Source organism: Rhinolophus sinicus, linkage group LG06, assembly GCF_036562045.2.
Source record: "Rhinolophus sinicus isolate RSC01 linkage group LG06, ASM3656204v1, whole genome shotgun sequence".
NCBI classification, from domain to species: Eukaryota; Metazoa; Chordata; class Mammalia; order Chiroptera; family Rhinolophidae; genus Rhinolophus; species Rhinolophus sinicus.
The window spans coordinates 120,169,430-120,188,517 of NC_133756.1; the positions used below are offsets into that span (position 1 = coordinate 120,169,430).

The window sequence follows — 19,088 nt, forward strand, 5'->3', positions numbered from 1 at the left end:
AAAAGAAAAAGGACTAATATCTAGAAAGAAATATATTCAAATAAATAACAAAAAGACAGAAAATTAGAAAAATGTGTAGAGGATATGAACTGCCCATTTATAAAAGTGGAAATACAGATGGTAACATATGAGAAATGAAAATTAAAACAATAAGATAATATTTATTTATATATCATATTGGTAAAAATTCAGAGATTGACAATATCCATCATTGGTGAGATATAAAGAAACATGCTGTCACACACTACTAATAAAGAGTAGGTAAAACCTTCTGGGGGCAATTTGGTAATGCCTATTAATATCAAAATGTACAATTTCGACTTCTATGTTTTTATCGTCAATAAATATTCCCATACGTGTTCAAAGAGTCAATGACTAGGTTGTTTGTACAGTACTATTTATAATATTGATAAATTGATAAATTCAAATAGCAATAGATTAAGTGTAAATAAAGCATGGTACAGTTAAACTATTGAATCTATGGATTAGCTAGAGAAGGAAATAAATCTGTTTGTAAAAATATAAAAAGGTTTCTTAGACACGTTGAGGGGATGATAGAGCTTATTTCATTATTTTTTAAATACAACTGCAAGTATGTAGGAAATACTTAAGAAATGGTTTGAAAAAAATACACATCAATTGATGAGACAGTGATTATCTTGAGGTGGGTATGTAGTGGGGTGTGCAGGTATAACAGACTTTTTGCCATTTTGCACTCGTTGTTTTGTAACAATACTTTATATTCATGTAGTTTTTAAAAATTAAAGGTATTCATATCAAAACATGCAATCCAAGTAAGGTTTGTAGATTTTGCCAATGTCTATTTCCTGATTTTTATATTGTTTTGTACTTATGCAAGTTGTTGCCATTGGGGGAAGCTGGGGAAAGAGACTCTGTACTACTTTTGCAACTTCCTGTGGGTCTATAATTATTTCAAATATTTTTTTTTAATAAAAAATGAAAAAAAATAAAGGTTAAAAAGGAATCGTGCCTACTCATCACTAGTCTTTTAAATTATCTAAATACTCTAGTTACTTAAAAAAAAAAACCAGTTACTGTTTTATTTTCTTTAATAGGTTCTAGATGATCTGGAATGTCATGGAGTTGCGGTATCAGAACAAAGCCGCGCAGAGTTGGAACAGAAAATAGATGAAGCTAGAGAAAATATTCGTAAAGCAGAGGTGAGGTGGCAGCTAACTGTGGCATTTTGCCCGGTTCCAACAACGTCTCAGCTGTGATACACACCTTTAAAATTCAGTTTCTATATACTGATTTATTTGATGATTCACCATCTTCATCTGTATCCAAGTACCTGCTTTGTAGTACATGCAACAAAAAGACACTGAACCCACTAAGAGTTTACAGTCGTGAAACATTAACAAAAGAATTAAATCACAATGAAGATACTAATTTAAAATTAGTTCTTGTACAAGGTGCATAATAAATCAGTCAAATTAACAGTATAGATATGATATAAATAAGTTCAGAACCTACAAAAGTCTCCCCTATGTGGAAGATTCTCTGGAACGTTGATCCAGGAGCAGAAGCTGAGCTTTTTTTTTTTTTTTAATTTCATACATTTTTTCCCTTTCTTCCGCTTCCCCCACCCCTTTGGTTCAAGCCATTGTTTCTCAGTCTAGTTGTGTAGGACACAGCTCCCTGGCCCACGCTGGTATTATGAGCCTTGTGCTCCCCCCACCCCCACCCCCACCCGACTGAGGCAGTCGGTTGGTTGCCGGTTGTCCGCTCAGCTCACAGCAGCTCTTTAGCAGCCCACGGCAGCCCAGCTCCAGGGAGAGCTGTTGTTCACAATCTTCGCTGTAGAGGGTGCAGCGCACTGGCCCAAGTGGGAATCAAATCGGCGACCTCAGCGTTAGGAGCACGGTGCTCCAACCATCTGAGACACTGGGCCAGCCCTCGGAAGCTGAGCTTTTAAGAAGAGAAGAGGCTTGATTAAACAAACAAGGCAAAAAAAGTTACAACAGTAGATTTTTTTTGGGGGGAATGTGGAGGGAAATATTGGGGAACAGTGTGTTTCCCCAGGGCCTATCAGCTCCAAGTCGTTGTCCTTCAATCTAGTTGTTGAGGGCACAGCTCAGCTCCAAGTCCAATCGCTGTTTTCAATCTTTAGTTGCAGGGGGCGCAGCCCACCATCCTATGTGGGAATTGAACGGGCAACCTTTTTGTTGAGAGGTCATGCTCTCAACTGAGCCATCCGGCTGCCCCAACAGTGGATTTTAATTTGCGGTCCTTTAAGGGTTGTATGAAAGTATGAAACCCTCTCCCCCACCAAAAAAAAAAAAAAAAAAAGTACATTTTTGTACAGTGTCCAGAAGTTCATGTACCTAGGATAAAATTCCTAGGGGAAGAGGTTGAGATGGAAAGAAAGAGGTTATTGGAAAAGGAGGAAGAAGACATAGGATATAGTTTGGCCGTTAAATTTTATTAGTGGAGGAGTTTGTAAGGAAATGTGGCAGAAAATAAATAAAATAATTGTGATTAGGACCAGTTCACTACGGACCTGTGCACACTTGGGTATAGTTATCGACCCAATGCAACATGGTGAAGATATGGAAGTCAACATTAAGAAAACACAGGCTGTCCAGCCCTCAAGGAGAATATGTACTTGTTAGGAAAGCATAAAAAATGCCAAAGATAACTAAGACTGGAAAGCATAAGTGCCAAGAAGTGGTCCACACAAGCATACTTAATACTTGGTATTAAATACTTTCTAACAGTCATATCTGCCCAGTGACAGAATAAGCTCCCTGGGGACACAGTGCAGCACTGTAAGTGTACTAGAAGATTCTGGACAAACATCTATCAGGGACTCTATACAATGAATTCTTGCATTGGTTGAGTGTTAATCTAAACTAGTGATTTTCAAATATCCCCCTTAGGACTCTGGAGGTTTTGAAGATGTGCTTCCGGGGGATAGGGGACTGCGGTTGTGAGGCCGCATAGGCAAACAAAGGGAATATGAGCATATTTTTGGCACAATCCCACGAAAGTCATCTGAACCAGCAATGGCTTGCCATCTGCCTGGTCTAGAGAAGCCCAGTAACCCCAACTCACCTTTTTTCCTGGCACATGATCAACAGCCTCCACGGTGAAGAGGGCAGGGTGTACAATAAATAGCCATTTTCCTCTCTGAATTCATGGTCATGGCTAAACCACTACCCTGGTGTGCTGGCCAAGTACAATTGGCATGCCCTTGCCCAGTGTGAGAAACATTGGCTGTGTAGAAGAATTTTTCCTGCTGTTTGTTTCTTCAAACTCTGGGTGAAGCCAGTTTCAGAGCCTTGGTAGAACAGGACAAGTCTCAGAAGTTTTCTAAAGGGTGTGTTCTCTCTTATATTTTCCATTTCCAGACTTCATCCATGGTGTCACCGTCTGCTACCCCAGCTCCACCAAACCCCCAGTAGTGCAGTAGTGGGCATCAGTCACACAAAGTCTGCATGTAGGCTGAATGACCAGTTATTTCCATGAATGTGTTAAACTACCATGTTTGTTAGCTAAAGGTGAAAATATGATGTGAGATTCCCACAACAGAATGTCTCATCTCTCCTAATACCAGTATTTAAGTCTGCATTCTCAAAGATATTTTTCTTACCAAAAATAGGGAATATGTTAAAAACCATGATGCCAGATCCATTATCTCAATTTTGAATACCTGTGAAATGTAGTTAATCCTTCAGCTATCTTAAAATGGTCTCACGTGATTTTTACTTATCAGCTACAGAAAATAACCCAGCTGAAATTAGATGGCAAATATGAAGGTAGTATTTAGATAGTTCTTACAGGATTGTCATAATGAAATTTTTGGATAAACTACAGAATTTTCAGAGGAATAGACAGTAATAGTTTTATTTGATTCCCTTTTTCTTTCTTCTGCATGTATATGGTTTGCAATTGATTTTCTCTTTTCATTCAGTAGTTATTTATCTTATTATAAATACCTATACAAGAGGGAGAAAGCTGGTTAAAATTCTATTATGTCCTTCATGTTTGGTTTTTAGCTCCTACTAACATGAATGTTACCCCCCCCTTGTTGGTTAATCTGCTCTATCCAGTCTTTTCTATATTGTGTTTCTATTCAGTATTGCTAATTAGAATAAAAACCTTTGTGGCACTCACTAATAGATTAAAGAAACTTTTTCCAGTCATAAGAAATCGAAAATATAAATAGCTTGTGCTTTTCCAAAGAATAGGGGTATATATAGTGATTAATTACTGACTGGTTAATTTGGGAACAAATTCACTAATGGGTTAGTTTAACAAATACTTACTGAATACCTCCTCTATGTTAAATACTGATGAATATACTAGACATACAGTGATGAACAAACTGTTGTTACTGTTATGATCTCTATGATGGTCACAAGAATATTTGTGCTAAATATGCTACTGTTTACAGTCCCTGACTAATTCAAGAATTAAAATGAAGCAACAGCTACTTAAATTAAACTTTAATAACAGTCTTTCTGACCTGGTATGTAGGTATTTGAATTTTTGAAATACCTTTGTCATACAGACACACACAATTCTTCATCTGACTTATTATACCTGTTCTAAAAGTAGCTTGCCAAGAAACCAAGAATTTTAAAAGCCATCTTCTTGGAAGCTGTACATGACTTATGTTGTTCCAGAACACGATTATTTTTATGTGTTTAAATTATACTTTTTATTTGGGTTGAGGGCAGTTCTTTCTTCTTATGACAGTGAAATGTTTAACAAAAAGAGGAGAAAGTTAATGTAAAAAGATAAAGAAACCCAGAAATTTTTAATAACTCATGTTTGATGTAAGATCTACAGAAAGAATTACAGACTATATGATTCTTTCTCTAAGATATTAACTATAGTCTCTGATCTGAATTGAATGTACATTTGAAAGCCAAAGTATGTGGTATCAAGTGAATTAACAAAACCAAAAAAAGTCAATTATTGTCTATATAAATACATTTTCATAGATACCATTTTCTCTTAAATTATCATCTCATAAGGTTCTGTTGTACACCAGGAATTCAGAATTACTAAGTCATCATTGAGACCTGAGCAGGTCCCAACTGTCCGTGGTTTGGGGTAGCTATCTGCCTCATAAAGAAAAGCAGAGGATTTGTCTTCTGAGAAGACAAAGTCATCTTCTCTGAAAAAGCCTCCTACATAGCTGACCTTGACATCTTCGAGGAATAAGAGGGTGGGGATTGAGGCCTCATGAGTCTGGATTTTTAGCTGAGAGTGGTTATAACCAGAAAGTCCAGAGTGAGGTGTAGTTACCTCCAGAACGTGTCACTATTTACCCAGCCTGGGTTTCATGACAGTCATAGAAGTGGATTCCTTAATAATTAAATAAATAATACAGTGCCCCCCCCAAAAAAAAAATTACTATGTAATTCTTATACCTCAGTAACTCAAAAATGGTAAGACCCTTGCCATAATGTGTTAAGAGATGTCTAAAAGTTTCAGTTGCATAACACGTGAGGCCTAATTATTGCAAGGTTAATGAAATGCTTGCAAGGGTAAGCCTGCTATTAAAACAAAATTTCCAATCATATCACATCCAAATTTACATTACCTCAGGTCTTGTTATTGTGGTGTTTCACTGTACTCTTGTTATATGGTATGTTAGCAGATCTCATGACTAATTTCTTTCTTCAGTTTTTGTTGTGAAAATTTTCAGACATACAGAAAAGGTGAAGAGTAAATATATAATTTCTCAACATGTGAAATTCAACAATTAATATTTGCAATATTGGCTTTATGTGTTTATTCTGTAAAATGGAAATTAATTCTGTACTTTTCTATAATTGAAGTTTGTTCTATTCTGTAAAACGGCCTGCTTAGAGTTAGTATTTTAGGCAAGAATACTTTATAGATGACACTGTTACTCTTCACAGTGTGGTTTTATCAAGTCGCTTGGCTGTTAAGGATGTTGAATGATCACTTAGCTAAGGTGGTGCTACCAGATATTTCCACTGTTAAGGTTCTTTTTTTTTTCCATCATAATTAGCAAGTACTAGTCACCTTCAGGGTGACAAATGGGTATTTTTCTCTGTAAAGTATCATTATGATGTCGTAGAATTTAAAAAATCAACTCTATTGAGGTATAATATACATATAATAAAATGTAACCATTTCAAATCAACAGTTTGATGAGCTTTCACAAATGCATACCCCTAAATATCTATCACCACAATCAAGATATAAATTTTTCTATGACCCCAAAAACTTCTCTTGTGACCAGGCCACAATTAATCTGCCTTCTGACACAGGTTAGTTCAACTCCAACAACATGAATATTAGGATACTTGATATTGTTCTATCCATCACATACAAAGATGACCCACCCACACATTGTTTATCTAGCCTTATTTTTTATCTTAATCTCAGTTTAATGAGTTATTATTACTATGTACTCAAGCTCACTGATCTTTTCTGTAATGTATAACCTACTGTTAAGGAAATCCTATGAATTTTGATTTCAGATATTATATTTTTGGCTCTATAAATTGTTTAGTTCTTTTTATCTTCCAGTTCACTCCTATTTTATCTTCATGGTTTTTTTAATCTGTAAGTATATTTATAATAGCAACTTTAAAGTACTTGGCTACTCATTACATCATATCTGTGATTTCTGGCTCTTTCTATTGACTGAGTTTTCATTTGGTTATGGCTTATATTTTTCTGCTGTTCAAATACTTAGTATCTTTTTGCTGAATACTAGAAATTGTGAATGTTTGGCTTGAGTGTCTGGGTTCTCCTTTCTTCTTTTAAAGACTATTGAGTTTTGTTTTGGCAGCCAAGTCAGTTACTTGTTGATCAGTTTGATCTGTTTGAGGCTTGTTTTTGTTTTGTTTGGGTTGGATTAACTTTATCCTTTCCAGTAGGGCTAATTTAGTCCTATTACTAATGTATTTCCTTTGTGCAGTTTCTTCTTATGCTGTAGGTATCCAACAAGATCTCTCAACTCTGACTGGGTAGAATTGCAGCATCTTTCAACCCTGTACAAGCTCTGGGAATTTTTCAGTTCACAGCTCCACGGTAGATGTTCTTTCCCCAGTAGTTATTATTTGCTTCTCATGGGGTCCTACCTTATGTGTTCCAAATTTATTATTATAGAGTTTTATTAATTTAGTATATTTTCAATTATAGTTATAATTGGGGGGTTTTAAAGCCCCATATTGTCTGAATTTGGCCAGTGGGGGTCCATTTAAGCTGACTTCCATGTCCTTTTGACATCACTCCCATTAGGCCTTGAACATTTTCTTGCTTTCTAGCACAACAAGCTATCACAGGCTCACCTAGTATTTTCCGTGCCCAGACTTAAATTTGGCCATTTCTCCAAGGACCTCTGATTTCTTTTAGCAGAGAATAGTATTTAGACACCAAGGTCTAGGTTGTGAAGGTGCTTATTGTTATGGGTGTTATTTATTTTTTGGCCCTTTATTTGTTAGAGCTAGGAATTTATTTTTTAAATCATGAAATATTGATATTTCCAATTGAAATGTAAGATTGGAAGGATTTTATTAAACTTCTTTGATTTTTATATTTATATCTTTTTTCTCATATTAAAATCTTTTTTCTCTTATATTAAAAATATTATATTATCATAATATTGTATTTGTTTTATCCTGCAGTGTATATCAAACCGTTTCAAAATTACAATACAGATATTATTAATAGTAAACTACTGAGTGTAATGTAAGATTTCTTTATAGTTCTCTTTGAATGTAGAATATAGCTCTGTAAGGATTTCTGCTTCTGGTAATAACAGACTAGCTTATGTCCTCTTTTAGGTAACTATTATTAATCTGGGGTAAAAATATTTAAAATACCTACTTGGTAGAACTAGAAAATGACCCAAAGCATATAAAAACTGGAATTGACCCTTGAAAGAATGGGACCATACTTGGTGACATTTACATGATATAGCTGTTTTTGAAGGGCTGCACACTAGAATTTTAGCATAGGGTCTTATTGGCTTGAGGATGAATATCAGGGAGCCCTCAAGTTTGCATATAAATAACTATCCAAATCCTTGGCCAAACCTGAATACTCATGTGGAGCAGAAACTCTAAGGAGCTATGCAGGAAACAACAGCTGGAAAACAAAAAACTGAGCAGAAATTTTAGCTGTTGGTCTAATCATTAGGAAATTGGAGTCGTTATATTAATATCAGACAAAATAAACTGCAGAACAAAAAATATTAAGAGGATAATTCATAATGACTAAAAATAAGGTCAGTTCATCAAGAAGATATAACAATCCTAGATTTGAATGTAACTAATAGTACTAGAGCTACAAAATATATGAAGCAAAGGCTGACAGAACTGAAAGAAGGAATAGACAAATCTCAATTGTGGTTGGCGATTTCAATATTCCTTTCAGTAACTGATAGAACAAGGAGCTAAAAAGTCAGTAAGGATATAGAAGATTTGAACAACATTATCAACCAACTTGACCTAGTTGGCATTTATAGAACACTCCACCCCACAAGAGTAGAATAAATGTTCTTTTAAAGTACACGTAGAATACATTTATCCATCTACTACAAATCAGCTCTCGTGGTTTTGCAGTCAAATTTCACATTGCTCAACAAGTCAGAACTTGGGACTTTGAAAAGAATAATAATATTCAGCAGCTCTGGCAAATACCAAGAAAAAAGAAAAGGCACAAATAATTCCAGAAATAAAAAGGGTACATAATTACAGATACATATTGTAGATAATAGAATGATAGAAGATATTATTAACGTTAAGCCGATACACTTGAAATTTTAGATAAAATGGAAAAAGAACTAGAAAAATATCATTTATTGAAACAGACTCAGGAATGATAGAATATCTGGATACTCATTCCCATTAAAGAGAGGGAAACAGTAGTTTTTTAAAAGAAAAAAATCTTATTTTGAGGAAAATCCTTGTTCCACATGGCTTCACTCTTGGTTCTAATCTTTCAAGGAATAGATAATGCTAAACTTACCAAAAAAATTTTAAATTAAAAAAAAAAGTACATGAATATTCAGCAAGACCAATACTAGACCATAAACCAGTGTCAGTAAGTTTAAAAGAATTGATGTCATACAGAATAATACATTCTCTGACTCATCAGAATTAAATTAAAAATCAGTGACAGAAAGACATCTGGAAAATCCCTAGATATTTGGAACTTCAATTATTCAAACACAATAATCTGTTGCTCCCTTAAAAAGAAAACCTGTCCAATTTTATGGTGAAAACAGCAATGATTTATTATTCCTCACCATTCTGGGTGTAGGTTTTGCCTGAAATTCCTCAAGGAGCTGCAGGCAGCTAGAGGGTCTGCCAGAGGGCTTGGCCTTTTTTCTGTCTGGTCTTTCATCCCCACATAGGCCAAACGAAGCTTCCTCACATGGTGAAGGCACATTCCCAAAAAATCAAGTCCCAATTTCCTTATCGAACCTCTGCTTGCATCAAATTTGCCTATTTCCCATTAGCCAAAACAAATCACATGGACAAGCCCAGAATCAGTGTGGGAGGGGACTACGTGAATACCAGGAGGCACGATTCATTGGGGATAACAGTTTACCACAATTAATGTGATCTTAGTTAAATCATTTTTCCATCTATAAAATGGAGCTTATGATATCCATCCCCAGAATTGTTGTGTGGATTAAATGAAATAATATAATCACATAGTTCCTAGTTATTTGGATATGATAAAGGTTATTTGAAGTGTTTTTTTTTTAATACCAAAGGTAATTTAGAGTGGCAAATATTATCATCTACCATTATTCATTTCCTACTATATATGCAAGGCACTGTCCTAAATAGTAGGGTTACAATAGATACAGTCCTTATCCTTAGAGAAATGATATTTTAAAGGTAAGTTAATTAAGCCCAAATTAGATTTACAGATTTTATATAATAATTTTTGAAAAGTTTCATGAGCTCAACTGTGGCTTGATACTTGGATATACTTATGTTAAAGTTTATATAAAAATCAGTTAATTGACAGTGTTAATACACCAAGATTCTATAACCTAAAGGACCTGGCTTTTCAAAACATTTTAAAAAGAGAGCCTCTGTCTCTTTACAAGTTCTAAAAATGATTTAGTTAAGTTGTTCCTAGAATGCCATCTAGTTACAGAGAGCTGTGCTCTACAAAATTTTAATCTATTGGCAAATCATCAAAATTCATTTGAAAACACTGGAAAATTCTGCTTTTAAGCAGTTGTTAAAAAGTAAACAGAACTCTAAAGGAAATATAGCAATGTTTATTCTAGAACTGCAGTCTAAAAGTCTAAGTTTGCAAATACCATGTTCATTGGTTGTTTGGTAAAGTACTGACAAAAATAATTATTACAAAAACTAGATTACTTGGTATTGAGAAAATAGAATAAACTGTATCTCTCTGTCTGTCTCTTTCTCTCTCTCTCTCTCTCTCTCTCTCTCTCTCTCTGTCTCTTTCTCTCTTTCTCTCCCCCTCCCCTGTTTCTCTGCTTCAGTGGTTAAATGACTTACATTTATGATTTCCAAGAAAGGGTTTGTTGATTCATTCCTTTTAAAAAAAAAAAATTTCATTGCCTATATTAGTTTAAAATGCACGTTAGGATGGTGCTGAGACAATAGGCTATCCATATGCAAAAGACCCCTACTTCATACCATACATCAAAATTAACTCAACTCAAAATTATCAAACACCAAAATATAACAACTAAAACTGTTAATATAAAACTCTTATGAGAAATCATTGGGATGAATCCTTCTGACCTTAGATTAATGTCTTAGATATGATACCAAAAGCCCAAGCAATAGATAAATTGGACTTAATCAAGATTTAAAACTTTTGTGCTTCAAAAGGCACTATCAAGAAAGTGTAAGACAACCCACAGGATGGGGGAAAGTATTTGCAAAGTATGTGTCTGAAAAGGATCTTTTATTTAGTATACATAAAAATTCTTAAAATTAAAAGACAAAAATAAAAAAACAACCCAATTTTAAAATGGGCAAAGGATCTGAATAGATATTCTCCAAAGAAGATACACAAATGATCAATCAAACCATGAAAAGATGCTTGACATTATTAGTCATCAGGGAAATACAAATCAAAACCACAATGAGATACCACTTTACACCCACTGGGATGGCTAGAATCAAAAAGGCAGACATTAACAAGTGTTTGCCAGGATGTGGAGAAATGATGCCCGGCTGGTGGGATTGTCAAATGAGACAGCTGCTTTGGAAAACAGTCTGGCATTTCCCCAAATGGTTAAACAAAGCATTACTTTATGACCAAGCAATTCCAGTCCTAGGTGTATATCCAAAAGAAAGGAAACATATAGCTACACAAAAACTTGCACACTAATGTGTGTAGCAGTATTATTCATATTAGCCAAAAGATCAAAACAACCCAAATGTCTATCAGTTGACAAATGGATAAACAAAATGTGGTATCCATACAATATAATGTTATTTGGCCAAATAAAAGTAATGAAATACTGATACATGTTACAACATGTATGAACCTCACACACAAAAAAACCCCACATATTGTATGATTCTGCTTATATTAAGTGTTCAGAATAGGTAAATCTATATAGAGAGAAAGTAGATTAATGGTTGCCAGAGGCTGCTGGGATGGGATAAGGGATAGTGGAGCAGTAACTAAAGGATACAGGGTTTCTTTTGAAGATGATAAAGATGTTCTAAAATTGGGGATCTAAACGATTGCATTGTATACTTTAAACAGGTGAATTTTATGGTATGCAAGCTTTATCTCAAAAAAGCTGTGGCAAAAATAAATTATTAGAAGAATAAGCAGATTTTTGCAGGACTGTTTACCAAATAGTGTGCCTCCAAGTCAAAAACTCTGCTTTCTTTAAAGATTTATATGATATCCAAAATCACTGAATTTTCTATTTAAAATTATTAACATGGTCAATTTTATGTGATATGAATTTTAATCTTGGTTCTTAAAAATCTATATGCTTCAAAATCTTAAGAATACAAAATAAATTCAACAGTGAGAGCTCAGTGAAACAAGTCAGAGCTCAGATCCTTTTTGTACTGACATCCCCCAGCAGAGAATTCAGAGAGAGATCAAACTTGTGTACCAGAAGGGCTCAGTGAACACATTTGTTTGTCCAAGAGACCCTCAAAATGCCATCAAGTAAGAGTCCTTAAAATTATCTTAGTGGAGCCTTCAAATGTTGGAGGAAGAGACTACCACTCTAATATGTGGAACAATGAAGCTGAATATATTACTTGCTAAAACGAAAGAGAGTGATACTTACAAAATACAATCTCTCTGAACAAAGCATAGCTGATATATAGTGTTTTGAGAAGTATGGATTTCAGGGACTGGCATATTTTTAAAACTGGAAATGTTTTGCAGGTTGGCTCACTTTTAGCTGTGGTGTAGCGTGAAAGACTATGGGTAGCAGGAGTGTTGATTACTGGAGTGAGGCTGTGGTTTATTGGCTGCCTTGCAGAAGCATGGGGCTGTCACTGATTGGCTGACTTTCAGAGGCATAGCCATTAGAACAAAGCAGTTAACCATTTGATTGGAACAGATTTATACTGGTTCAGTGGTTTACTTGCTTGCCTCTTGGAACAACAGCCAAAAAACAGGCTGTATTTCCCTCTTGTTTTTTAAATATGGAGAATATGAGCTTTTCTCAATCTTTACTAGTAATTTCTGACAGCTGCATCAAAATTTAATTTAAAATATTTACTCAGGCAGTCAAGAGTCATGAAAGTTTTTAAGAAAGGTAGTGAAATGATGAGATCATTTGCAGACTTGTAGAAGGTGGGTTATAGAAGAGAAGAAAAATTCCAAGAGGTGGATTAGAAGGCTGTTGAAGGTGCTAGATGTTAGGATATTCTGAGGCATAGCCTGGTTAAGAAGAAAAGAATGCAGACTTTATGGCACATTAATATTTTACTCTTCATAAGTTATATTTGATATCTTTTCAAAATGCAAGTGTGCCATTTGCCATTATCAGCAGCCGCTGATTCCTGTTTTTGTGTTCCTTCCTTCCCACCCCCTCTTTACCTTTCCCCCCTTCCCTGTCCCTCTGTCCAACTGAAAAATTAACAACTATGCCAAGGCAGAATTGCTAGTGAATATCAAGATTGTTCTAATTAATAAGTCAGAAATAACTTAAAAACAGTCAGTTTGAGAAAAAAATACCTTGATTTCTAACCATTTTCTTGGTTTTCTTAGATAATTAAGTTGAAAGCTGAAGCCCGGCTGGACCTGCTAAAGCAGATCGGTGTTTCTGTGGACACATGGCTGAAGAGTGCAATGAACCAAGTAATGGAGGAACTGGAAAATGAGCGATGGGCTCGGCTTCCTGCAGTGACCAATAATGGCACTTTACACTCGGTACGGTTGGTCTTCTTGGATATGATGGGCTGACTTTCATTGAAGGATGCTATTCTTTGACTATGTAGCCAAACCTGGCAATAGCCAAATTTTTAAAGAGAAAAATAATGGTTTTACTAGTGATTTGTGTTTTTTTCCTTTAGCTTATCACTGATTGAGTTAAACTTAGTGCAAGAAAGAAAGGAGGGAAGGAGCAGTGCTCTTTTCAAATGTGTAGTGAAGAATATATTGTCACTAGTTGGCTTATCAGTGCCAATTTACCATACTCACTATTCCATTCATCAAGTAGATATGCTTCTTGCCTGGAAGTAGCAGCATAAAAATTGTAATCTAGGGTTTCTGAAGTTCGCAGAAGTCTTTTCTAGTGTAAATGAAAATAAACATCCAGAGAGTTAAAAACAATCTTAAAGAAAGGAAAGGAACGCTCTTAGCCTGTGGCTTAGTCTTTTCTGTTCACAAGGGCTTTCACATTCTGCTCACAGTATCTTCATCAGGGAGACAGGTAGGTGTTCACAAACAAGGCCAGAATTCAACCTTAAGTTTTCAAGTCCCAGGCTCTTTCCACTCCAGTCATACAGTTCAACCTTAGTTTTTCATGTTGAAGATCTGAGTACCAGAAAAGCTCAGTGATTTGCCCGATATTACATAGGTGGATATATGACGCCTAACTGGTCAAAGTAAGATCATTTCTGCTGCTGCCTCCCTACCCATTACTCTCTCTCATCCTGTTCATTTCCTTGAGGCATTTATTATAATCTATATTTGTCCTCTTTATTTGTTTTGGTTGTTGTCTGTCTTCCTCTCTAGAATGTAATCTTCATGTCTTCCTGGTTCACTGCTCTGCACAGCAAAGTGCCTGGCACATAGTAGGTACACAATAAATATCTGTTGAAGAAAGAAATGAATGGACAATCTATGGAAGGTTAATTTTTATTTCACTAGTAATGGTAATCCAGCTGGGGAAAATAAGCACACATCACCCACTTGACTTTGGGGTTAGAAGAGCTTGCCCTGTTTTCAGTACAACAGAGTTGCTCTGTGTCATGAAATATGTCTCTTATTGCATCTTTAAGTCACAGTTCCCATCTAGTTCAGGTTATTCTGTTGTACAGAAGATGACAGAAAATTCCAGGCATAAATTTGTTTTTGGCTTCTTCAGCAGCACTGTAGGCAACTAATCAAACCCTTGATTTTCTTTGGACTAGCACTTTTTCTAACTAAATCAACTGGGCTGGCACTTATCACCTGACTGTGTACCTTCTTCCTGGGCAAGTCATAGATGAGCAAGACTTGGTCTCTCTCCTTAGAGCTGACAAGCTGGTAGAGCAGACAGGCTTTTATAGCTCTTAGTGATACGTGGCATTGTGTGACTGGGCTTCTATACAGCAAACTCAAAATTGCTTACTCCTAACTCATCTACACACCTTGGAAAAAGTCACTTCTCTCTGTGTTTCAGAGAGAAGGTTAGGTTAAATGATTCTAAGATCCCCTCCAACTCAAAATCTCATGATTTTGTGAAATGCTGTCAGAAAAGTTCAGTATCAGCTAGAAAAATAAGGACGTTCACGCCAAGAAGAAAATGTCATTTGAGATAGTCTGTGAAGAATTTTAACAGATCAAGAAGGGCTTCTGAGTGTGAAGGAAGGAAATGAAGATGTGTCTAGTACAGTGTCTGGCAGTGAGTACAGTCTGGTAGTGAGTGTTGATTAAATTGGATATTTTTGAGAACTGCCCAAAGGCATCAGCTCATCTAGAGACATATTATACACACTGTGAAGGGAGAACTTTGCAATTCCACCCCACTCTTCTTCCTTCTCGTCAGTTTTACGGAGCCTATGTCTTCCCACTTTTGGCTGAGAAATCTATTTTATGGAAGCTCTACTAACAATATAAATAAGGGAGAGATGTAGGCACAAAATAATGAAGTCTCAATATTTATTTAACCTGCTTTTAAATGACAGCACTGAAATAATTCAGAGGCAGTTGTATCTCTTCACACTGACAGCTGGCTGGCTAGGAGCATAGAACAGAAATACATATTCTGGGGACCAAATTATTTCTTCCATTATGGATGCCAACAAAAGCATTAGTCATCAAGTTTAGAATTCCCTTCCATCTGGAAAACATGGTTATTACTACTGTTAGACATTAACAGCATAAAGTACCTTGTAGAACATCAGTGTTTTTAAAATACACAGTCTGTTTACTTTATAGAATAAGGAAGGAACTATACTTACTTGGGCATTAACTCTTTGCCTTCTGTATTATGCTGTGGTACAGAATATAGGATTGGGAAGTAAAAATGACAAAGAATCATAGAATATAGCAACATTTTTTTAAAAGGACAGCAGTCTATTGATACAGTTATTCAATTGGTGTTTAACCGGAACCTACACACAGCTTCCTATGATTGTATTGCTGACAATGACCCATCAGTCTTTCTGTCACTTATCCTCCCCTTCTCTTATTTTCCTGTCTTCTCTTACTCAAAACTCCATACCCAGCTTACAACCTAATTTTGAAATTATATTAATTTTAGAGTAGAAAAATTTATATAACTAGATTACAAAAAAAATTAGAAAGTACAAAAGAGAATGACCTAAACCTCCATCCTTATAACACCACTGTTAGCAACTTGATGTAATTCCTTCCTCTTTGTATTATTCTTTTTTAAACATATTTATCATAATAGTGTTAATTTTGTATATTTTTCCATCTAACATTCCATATTGCTGAAAGGTCTTCCTAATCATCCTTTTCATGTCCATATAGTATTCCATCAGGAAAGTACCGTGATTCACTTATAGGTTCAATATTTAGATTGCTTCCAGATAGTCTAAATAATACTCTAAAAAACATTTGTGTACATTTTTCTCCCGTACTGGAGATTTTTTTCTGTAATATAGATTCTTAGAAGTAGCATTACTCAGTCATATATCAATAGTTCTTTGAGTTTGGTTTATTTTTGTTCTTTATATTATTTTTTTCTTTAGATTCTCAACCTATAGCTGACACTGTTTACATGACTTTCTTGTCTTCAGCTACTATAAAAAGCATTCTGACATCTACTTTCTTGTCTAAAGCCCTGCTCATTAAAGGGATAACCCTTTATTCCCTTTATCATGATTCATTTAAATTGCTGTGCATGTCTTTTTCCCCTTTTTTTTTTAGGCATCTGTTGAATCATCATTGAATGTCCTATTTTCAATGTAATTAATGGTCTTATAGCATCTTCAAGTACTGTGTGGCCAGTTGTCATTCAAATTCCCAAGCTTTACTGATAATTTTTAACAGCTTTGCTGAGGCATAATTGACATAAATAAACTGCACATATCTAAAGAGTACAATTTGATACATTTTAATGTATGAATACACCAGTGAAACCCTCGCCACAATTAAGATAATGAACATATCCTCCCCCGAAAGTTTCCTCCTGCTCCTTCCAGCCCCTCAGTCAACCACTGATCTTCTTTCTGTCACTATAGATTACTTCGTATTTTCTAGAATTTTATATAAACAGAATCATAACAGTATGTTTTGACTGGCTTCTTTCACTCAGCGTGATTATTTTTTGAGGATAATCCATGTTGTTGAATATGTCAGTAGTTCATTTCTTTTCATTGCTGAGTAGCATTCTGTTGTATGAATATACCACAGTTTGTTTACCCATTCGCCTGATGATGGGCATTTGACTTGTTTGGGGCTATTGCAAGTAAAACTGCTATGAATATATGTTTTGGGTGGGTCATATAGTAGGTATATGTTTTACATTTTAAGAAACTGACAAAGTGTTTTCCAAAGTGGTGGTGCCATTTTACGTTCCTATCAATAAGGTACTAGTGTTTCAGTTGTCTCACAGCCTTGCTAAAACTTGCTATGGTCAGTCTTTCTAATTTTAGACATTCTAATAGGTGTGCAGTAGTATATCGCTGTAACTTTAATTTGCATTTTATTAATAATGAGCATCTTTTCATATGATGAAATAGTTGTCTTCATCATAGAGATAAGGTTGAGAAGTTAAATAATTTTCTCAAAGTCATATGACAAGTAAATGGCATAATCAGCATTCAAACCCAAGTTTGTTGGACCCAAGAACCCACTGCTTTCTAGTTCATTACAGTACCTTAAAGTGATGAAACCCTTCAGAGTTTCTTTTGCTGAGTAGAAGAAGATAGCTATCAACACCAACTCAAAAAGGTTCTCCTTATCTGCCCTTGCAATAAAAGTAAGCATTTTACAACATCTAAGAAAGGAAAAATATTAGTACAGCTAGAAAAAATAGTTTTGATTGAAGTTCTGTCCACTGACAGGAAGGAAAAGGGGTAAAAAGACCAGTTGTTAAGAAACTAAGCGATGTAAAAGCATATGGCAGTGACCCCTATTGCTGTCACTGCAACCTTCCATTCCCTTTCATGAGAATCAAAAAATGAACTCAAAATAAAGAGGAAAGAAGGAATGTTTAGTATCAAACAACGTTGCCAAGATAAAATGTTTTGGATTGATTCCCAGTGCCAAAGCACAGTACACATTAACATTCCTTACGTATTTTTGGAAACTTATTCTACCCACATTGGCTTTCATTTTAGTTTTTATAGAGGTATGGGTGTTTTGTTTTGGTTTGGTTTTTGTAATGCCCCCAATTTTTTTTAATGTCTATAACCTTTACTAGAATATGAAAGCAACTTCTAGCATGTGAGCCTCATCTTTTGTGATACAATGCCGTGTTAGAAAACAATGGAATCATAAGCCTGAGATTTGAAAGGTCAAGATTTGAGTCTATTTTGTCATGACCTGACTGACCATAAATGAATTACTTGTAAGATGAAGTACACAATTACCTCACTCAGTTGTGGAGAACTTTCGATAGTAGTTATAAATGAAAATATATAGGGCTTTTTAAATGGAGGCAACAAATGTGACAGAAAATATGTATTATTTATGCTTCTGGACCCCTACACACATAATTCTATAGAGTTTTATTAGAGAGATACCAGTAAAAAGGAGAGTCAGTTTTAAAACATTAATGACAATTACTAAAGAGAAATCACTTTAATTCTTTAAAAAGTATAACTTGGCAACATAGGCAACTTCTGCTTTTTGACCCATTGAATCCCAGGAAGTCTTCTCTGACCCTCTTCTCCAGTCACCTCTTCCATATTCACACTTCCCTATGCCCTTAGCATTTAGTTGTGGTAGTTTTCCGCTCTAGGTTGTGAGCTCCTGCAAAGTAGACAAGGTGTCCTTTCTTTCATGTCTGAGAGCCTAGCATAATGTTCAACATATCGTAGGTATTTGATATTTTAATTAATTGTTCTAACTGTTCATTCTTTATATCCTTAATGTGTAAACATTGGTGCCTTTGTAGGTTTGGACGTGGGGAAAAGTGGCCAAATAAGTAAGCGTTTATATGTAGCTAGAAACAAAGAAATCTTTAAGCCTGGTTTGTTTCTTCTTTATTGGAGTTTTAGTTTAAACAGTAAAACATGCTTATTCTAATAGTTCACATAGTACACAGGTATATAAAAAATAAGTCAGTCATCTCCTCTATTCTCCAGTCTTTATTCTTCTTACTCTGCCTCCTTACTCTGTCAGATATTTATACTAATATAAATATTATCTGTACTTTAATATCATGGACAGTATTCTAGGTAAATATACTTTTTATACTGAATACCATTTTAATTAATATATGCCTTTTAGCTATGGTGGGTAATATACAT

General features: G+C 35.1%; 1 protein-coding gene across 3 annotated transcripts in view; it reads left to right on the forward strand.

Annotated features, from left to right (window-relative positions):
* FCHSD2 (FCH and double SH3 domains 2) overlaps window positions 1-19,088 on the forward strand; it is a 212,494-nt gene that overhangs the window by 178,978 nt on the left and 14,428 nt on the right. For all 3 annotated transcript variants that reach the window (XM_019744393.2, XM_019744394.2, XM_074335812.1), the window contains 2 exons: window positions 1,077-1,181; window positions 13,207-13,368. In XM_019744393.2, coding sequence (XP_019599952.2) covers window positions 1,077-1,181; window positions 13,207-13,368 — 267 coding nt within the window. The remainder of the gene's footprint in view (window positions 1-1,076; window positions 1,182-13,206; window positions 13,369-19,088) is intronic.